This window comes from Pygoscelis adeliae, unplaced genomic scaffold, assembly GCF_000699105.1.
Source record: "Pygoscelis adeliae isolate BGI_AS28 unplaced genomic scaffold, ASM69910v1 Scaffold160, whole genome shotgun sequence".
Classification (NCBI taxonomy): domain Eukaryota; kingdom Metazoa; phylum Chordata; class Aves; order Sphenisciformes; family Spheniscidae; genus Pygoscelis; species Pygoscelis adeliae.
Window position 1 is genome coordinate 7371625 of NW_008824035.1, and position 8123 is coordinate 7379747.

Consider the following 8123-nt stretch of genomic DNA (forward strand, 5'->3'; position numbering starts at 1 on the left):
GGATGTTGTGGGGGACCCTGTCAAAGGCCTTACAGAAGTCCAAATAGATGACACCTGTAGCCCTTCCCATGTCCACTGATGTAGTCACTCCATCACAGAAGGCCACTAGGTTAGTCAGGCAGGACTTGCCCTTGGTGAAGCCATGCTGGCTGTCTCGAATCGCCTCCCTGTCCTCCATGTGCCTTAGCATAGCTTCCAGGAGGATCTGTTCCGTGATCTTCCCAGGCACAGAGGTGAGACTGACTGGCCTGTAGTTCCCCAGGTCTTCCTTTTTTCCCTTTTTAAAGATATGAGTGACAACTATCAACATGAAGTTAGTGAATATGGACCCTGATAACTATTCCATATCCCTTCAAATCTAGTCACAGTTCCCGGTACGTTGTTCACGTGAAATAGCTAAAGTAGTTTCAGAAATTGCTTAGTGGCTTAGTTATCTTTTCTGCTTTGGGAGCAACTGACAGTGGCCTTCTTCAGTAATAAGTAAAACAATTTATGCGAGCAAGTTTTAGTTTGTATTGAAAAAGATTAATGTATCTTGCATAATCTGTTACAATAGCTCAGATAAGAGACATTAGCATCTGAAAATGCTGCAGCTTTTCAGAAGCCAGCTGCAGCACACAAACGTGGATATTCTTGTAAATATGATGCATTTTATACCCTTTATTTAAGGTTCTAAAGGTGTCATTACAAAGTACTGTTTATAGTATTTCAGGGGAAGGGGAGTTAATGAAAGTGGTTGAAATGCGTTTTCATTTCAGGTCAGGATTCAATGGTTTAGCAGTTAAGAGAAGAATTTAGTTATTTCTAAGTTTAAAGAAAGAAGGTGGGTGGGAGGAGGGAAAGCAATTTTTTTTTCAAAAGTAGACTTTAGAAAACTGGAAATTCAGCAAGGATATAATATCTAAATACATTTCGGGTTGTGTGTCATGGTTTAACCCCAGCCAGCAACTAAAATCACATAGCCGCTTGCTCACTCCTCCTGGTGGGATGGGGGAGAGAATCAGAAGGGTAAAAGTGAGAAAACTCATGGGTTGAGATAAAAACAGTTTAATAGGTAAAGTGAAAGCTGTGCACACAAGCAAAGCAAAACACTTCCCATCAGCAGGCAGGTGTTCAGCCATCCCCAGGAAAGCAGGGCTCCATCACAGCTAACAGTTGCTTGGGAAGACAAATGCCATCACTCTGACTTCATCCCCCTCTTTCTTCTTCTTCCCCCAGCTTTATATGCTGAGCATGACGTCATATGGTATGGAATATCCCTTTGGTCAGCTGGGGTCAGCTGTCCCAGCTGTGTCCCCTCCCAGCTTCTTGTGCACCCCCAGCCTGCTCGCTGGTGGGGTGGGGTGAGAGGCAGAAAAGGCCTTGACTCTGTGTCAGCACTGCTCAGCAGTAACGAAAACATCCCTGTGTTATCAACACTGTTTTCAGCACAAATCCAAAACATAGCCCCACACTAGCTACTATGAAGAAAATTAATTCTACCCCAGCCAAAACCAGCACATTGTGTTTTGTCAGTTCTATAAGAATTTAGGACAGCATCTTATTGGTGAGAAGGTTTATTTAAAGTGACCAAATTATTCATTTCATGACTCCCTTGGTTCTGCATATTTGGTTGGGGGGCAGAGTGAAATGAAAATAGTATATGAAAGGAGATATAATAGACATTGTATAGGAAAGAACAGGACAAAGAATGAAGGAAGTGGGGGAAAATGGAGGTAGAAAAGGAAATGGGAAAGATACTGATTCTTTTTATGCAGTTTGCAAATTAGCATGTGTAGATAGATTAAGGGACTAAGAAAGAAAGCAGCGTTTATGCTATATTGGCTGTGCAGCTACAGCACATTGTACACTACCACTGTTTGACAAATAATGAAGAAAAGGAAAGCTTGTGATTTTTTTAAAAAACAAGTTAGGAAATTCCACTTCAGAAAAGCACATTGAAAATTTGCCTAAGTGACAGTTTGAAGCTTTCAGTGTTCGAAAAAGAATGAATTTATCTTTAAGTTCTGACTATAGTCTTCAGCTTTCAAGGCATCTTCTTGTGGGCTTACTAAAGTAATTGTTCCTTTTGTGCAGCTCCACTCATCAAGTCAATAGGATTATTAGAATTAATCAAAGTGAATCACATGCAAAGACGTTGCTGGTATCCACACCACAATGTTTCATTGCATTGAAGATTACCTGCTCTTTCTTAAATGTATTGTTGGCCTACAATGTAATATGTATACTATAGTAACATTAGCAATATATAGTTTATACTTAAAACAGTAGCAGACTGAAGGAAATGCTGAAATTTTCATAATAATCCCCAATTTGAATGTCTGCCTGAAAAAAATGTCTTTGTCATTATCCGGATCTGACTTTTGTTTGATCCTGGAGCAAAGAAATAATGTTGCTTTTACCAGCAGTGTCTTTGCTACACAATAAGACTGAAGTCATCCTTCTGTTTTTATTGTGGATACGCTATATGACACTAAACATGTAGGAATTACACTGGGCTGATAGTCATTCTGTTAACAGAAGGCATGCAATATAAATAATTTGTATTTCCTTGAGAGCATGAGAGAAATATTTCACTGTTCAATTTCATTTCTGAATTCACCAGCAAAAGTAAAAAGTAGAGAAGGTACAAACATTTGTTGGAGTGGAAATAGATTTAATAGTGATCAAAATAAAATTTAAAACTTCCAAAAAACATAAATGTTTTTGGAAGTGAAGGAACTTGTTTTAAAAATACAGCATACTTGGTTTATGTATTTGAATGCAGCAAAATTTTTCCCTTGTAACTTTCTATTACTGTCATCAGTTGTTGTTGACTTGATTGAAATAGAAAAATTTGAACTTCTGGCCATCTCATAACTTCAAAAGTGATAGTTTGCACATTTCTATTGTTTAGAAATTATCACATGTTCATGAACTTTGTCATTGTTTAGTTGACTTAGACATCATCATTAAGCTGGCTGCGTTTATTAGTTTGCAGATACTAGCCTGTGTTTTTTCTCCAAGTTTGATTTTTCACTGAATATTTAAGTGTTCAACTACAGAGAAAAACGGCCATTTGCTAATTTAGCAAGTCACTATTTAGAATCAGAAATTAGATACCCTTTACGCAGATTTCTTTGGACATTTTGTGCTTTTTAGTAGAAGCTAACTTGTCCTCCCCACTAACGCATAGAGTTGCATTTCTTACCATACTAAGTCTTATACAGAAAGATTAGGCTCTCTGACATCTATTTGCAACAAAAAGCTAAAAATGAGCCATAGTACTCTGACTTTCAACCTCTGTGAGAGTCCAGATAGTACCGGTGTAGAGACTATTCCTCCAGTTTCTGTTGCTGTTGTTACTGCTGCATGCCAAGAGTAGCCATAAAGTTAACACCTTATGGGATGAATAAATTAAAGGGCAGATCAAATTTCTGAAGTTATTTTATGAGATCACAGCAATATGTCCTTGTTTCTTTCAGATCTGCAAACTATAGTATAATACGCCCTTGCAGGAATCATAGCAGTAGTATTCTCTCCCCTTGGCATTTTCTGGAGCTCCTGCTGGAGGTTTTCTTCAGGTTGTTTTCAAACACAAGTGCAGCTGACAGTACAAACCTCCAGCCTGTGTTTACTTCTCCAGGTATCCTCTGGGAGATCCTTTTCAATGTGGATCTTGGTAACAGCAGACTGGAGTCCTCCATTTACCAAAACAGTTAAGCACATGCTTGACTTTAAGCACATAAGTAGTCTTATGAACCAGTTATGTACTTAAAGAGTTTGCTAGATATACTTTATATACATTCCACTTCATAGGGAAGGAAAAGGATTTTTGAATGAGAAGGCAACAATGGAAACAGGCAGATGTGGTGGTGTGGCAAAACACCTCCCATTCCAGCTATAGACAAGAGTAGTCTTCTAACTCGGACCTCTGTTTGGGAGGCAACTAATCTAATGGTACAATTAGCTGCATAGACTGATGAAGCTGGGCTAGTGGAATTTCACATACTAATATGCTATTCCATAGATTATTAACTCTGTGGTCTGCACAAGGCCTCCACAGGTCTAGAAAAAAGCCGTCAGACTTAAAATCTGCTTTTTTAGAAATTACAGTAGTTGTCTGTGTTAATTTACTTTCACAGAATTTATATTTCTGCACTTTGTATGCTATTGTTTGTTAAGCTTAACTGCTTGGAACATCCAACAGAATAATTGTGAAGGAAACAAAAAAAAACCAGAGCACCAAATCTATATGTTAGCAAATACAATTTTAGAATTCAGTTATGGAAAAAAAAAATTTAAACAGTGTATTCCAATAGTGTGCAGCCACATGTCTGAGCTCAGCTTACTTATTCAGCCTGTGACTGACAGATGCATTTGGTAGCTTCTTGGATGTTTTATAGTGAAAGAAAGTAAGGCTGAATCTCACTGGTATGACTACTTCTGACTTGTCTGTATCCTCTGCTGAAATGCTTCTTTTTATTACTTTCTTCATCTTGTACTTATGGCTTAGGAAATTTTCAATGGCTTGTAAACGGCACATTATAAATGAAATTGAATTATAAATCAAAATCTTTGGAACAGATGTTTCCTCAGTGAATCCCTTTCGTGCTTCCAAAATTAGCATTGTCAATCAAACCAACAGGTGGTGTATGGTTACAAAGAGTGGATCCCCTCTCACAAGATACTTTCTTTTAGGAAACCAATCAGAACTGGCACTGACATGATGAGGCAGACCTGTCAGCAGAGCTGGGGTATATAAAGCAAAACAACTATGTTAGCACTTCTGAGCAGTCGTGCATTCCCCGCCTCGCCTCGGGTGTAGGGATTGCAAAAAAACAAAACTACACTGTCAAGACTGTGTAGTTTTGTTTTTATGATTAGAGGCTCTACAATTCTCATGCTGGGATGGTCTAAAAAAAATCTTACTCTGGATAAGGACGTCGTTCAAGAAGATTTCGTTGGGCTTAGCCCACCCTTACAGGCACTTTGAGAGATCAGGTTAGTAGCATGTTTCTGCTAGCATAATGAGTATTTTATCAGTCATTAATAATCCTGATATGATCTATTATTTATAAATTTGCTCACAGGGGGGTATATGTTTCAGAGTATAGACATGGAGCAGCACTTAAATTCTCTGGCAAGATTATGTCTTAAATTTCTGGGAGTAAATTTCGATAACAGCAAAAAGTTTTTCCAGTATATTTATTGTTAAAGACTATATAAATTAAGCTTTGAAAAGTGCATGGAAACATGCGCTTAACTTAAAAACTCCTTTCTGTTGGGAGTGTTCAAGGTTATGCTACTGAGAGATAAACTGAGAAGCTCCAAGAATAGCTCTGATAAAATGCATATGGTATCAGCTAAGCACTGATGACTTTTTAAGGGAATCAACCGCTAAGGTATCAATTACATGGCAGCTCTGGAACACTTGTCTGCTGTCATTCATAGCTGGGAAGGTTATTTCTGGAACATGACATTTCAGATGCATACTTTCAATTCTAATGATACAAAAAGCCTTATAAGATCAGGTCTTCATCACTGAAATTTGCCTAGACAATGAAATATATAAACTTTGTGTGAACTCAGTGACAATTCTACTTAATTAAATGATTTCCAATCTGTTCTGGAGTCAGGAAATTACATATATACATAAGCTTTCATAATGTTTAATTATATTGTAAGATTATTTCCATATATTTTAGCTGAGCTTCAAAACATAGTTATAACTGAAGTAGATCTTAGTGAATTACATGTGACAGATATTTCTCTTCATCTTCCTTTCAGAAAACTAGTGTTGTGTTAGGATGAAATGTTGGTCATTTCTTTCTAATTTGAACTCATTTCCCCCCACCCTCAAAGCTGAAAAGCTTTGATAAAAGGCTGTTCCTCTGTCAAGCTGGAACAAGTATCCAGATAACCAGTAAAGGCAATAAAAAGCAGCTCAAAATCCCAATACAATACCCAGTTCTGCTCTTATGCATTTACTGTATGTAGGCATCAGGCACTAACTTCAGTGAAGGAACTCATGTCATGAAGAATTGTCACCCCTTTGAAAGGTAGCATAAATTTGGCTCATAGTGAATGAAACTTGACTTGCTCATTAATTTTTAAGTTAAGCCTGGGACTGTCACAAAATCAGGCACAAAAGCCTAAGTAAACAACAGTAAATGCCTGAACGAGATTGACCTGAAAAGTTTATGGGGTTAACCCTTGTTTAGTAAGACATGATATGCTCTCAGGGGAATTTTTTAATGAGAAAAATTGTAACTTTAATAGATGTATGACACTATTAAGAAGATACTAGTTACATTTTAAAAAACTGCACAATTCGATGTCAGTAAATAAATACGTTCATGCAAATATAAAATACTCCTATTACAGAAGCTTTTCTAGTGGCAGTGTGCTATTTCAAAGTAGAATCTTGTGGCATAGGAAGAGAAAGCAAACTATTTTTCTTTCAGATTTCACATGGATCTGCAGTTGTTCAAACCATCAGTGTCAGTGGCTACCTTATATCCTAGCTCACATTTCCAAGGTGGCTGTCTTCCCATATTCAAAATTCCGCTGAGATACTCTCTAAGAAAGAGTAGAATTTTATATGCATCTTTAATGCCAATATGCTTCTTTGTAAAATGCAATTATTCACTACTTACAGACTTTTTTTAAAAGAGAACCTCCTGGCATTTTTTTAATTATTAAAAGCCAAATAGATTGTAGACCTTCACATTTTTTTAAGTTGCGACTTAGTGACCTAATTGTCTTCCCATTGGAGAATGCAAATGCTTTGCACTAACAAAATATTTTCAAATCATTCAAACAATTTTTTTACATGGAGATTATTTTCTCTTTAGGTAAAGGAGATTAATGGACAAATAGAGGCTAGATGACCTGCACAAGGTCATGCAATGAGTCAAGCAGAACATTGTCTCCCACTGCATACTTGTAATGCCAAATCACAGCTTCACTAAATATAACAGTTTCATATCCAACTCAGCCAAGTGTGCCCTAAGAGTAATTTGCTATACAACTTTGTCAAAACCTACAATCTTCACATTTCACCAGGTCAATGTGATTTAAAACTGTGAAGAGTAAATTGTTATGAAAATAATTACAAATATGCCTAAAATCTAGCAAGAAGGATGTTCATATAATAACAATTTCACCATTAATATGTAATTATGTTTTTGTTGCTTTCAGAGTGCCTGTAAAGATGACGACAAAAGCACCAACATTTACACAGCCATTACAAAGTGTTGTGGCACTGGAGGGTAGTGCCGCAACCTTTGAGGCTCATATTAGTGGTAAGGTTTTGATTCATGCTTGCAAGATTGATTTTTTTTTTTTTTTAATGTTTATGCTAAGACAAATGATAACACTTTTTGTAGATCGTAATCTGATCTGAATGGGTAAAGATCAGTGCTGAAATGTGAATATATATCCACATCATACGGTACTTATCAGCACTGTGAGATGCTGTCAGATATCCACAAACATACTGCATAAAGTTACAAGCCTTCCCAGGCAATAGCCAATCATCCTGCCAATGAGACTGGCGTCTAATTCTCGTGTATGTTAGAATCATCAAAACTGGAGGGAAATAGCATTAAAAGTATACACATAGAAATACATACTGTGCTAATAAGGGTACTTCATATGGGTGCAGAGAAATTAATCTTGTTTGGATGATGATCAGACAGAATGAGGAGTCAAGATGCAAAAGGCAAGGCATACGCTAGTTCTTCATTGACTTAGTGCTAAACCTTACTCTGGCTAAGATGTATTTCTACCTTCTGTGCCCTTGAGTTTACTTAATTCCAGAGTTCTGGCAGGGGGGTTAAAAGCACAAAATCTAGGTCCGTGTGGCCACTGAAGAGGGTAGAAAACCCTAGTTTGCTAGATAGTAGATGTGTATGGTGATCACAATGGTAGTACAAGGCTGGATTAACATAATTTGTTGATGCAATTTAAAGATGCCACATAATTTTAAAGGATACTTCATTTTGCCAGTCTACATGCTATTAGAACACCCTCTCTTGCGCAAAACCCCATGCAAACCCCCGAGATAACTTTACCAAATAACCAATGCCCTGTTCTAAGAGTGCCTCTGACCTCGGCAGTGATTAAGGAGAAATGACACG

General features: G+C 37.3%; 1 protein-coding gene across 1 annotated transcript in view; it reads left to right on the forward strand.

Annotated features, from left to right (window-relative positions):
* The first annotated feature begins 4737 nt into the window (after positions 1–4737).
* The window catches only part of TTN (titin), a 246273-nt gene continuing 242887 nt past the window's right edge, over positions 4738–8123 (forward strand). The window contains 2 exon segments of the mRNA XM_009333163.1: positions 4738–4983; positions 7183–7286. Coding sequence (XP_009331438.1) covers positions 7196–7286 — 91 coding nt within the window. The 5' untranslated portion in view covers positions 4738–4983; positions 7183–7195.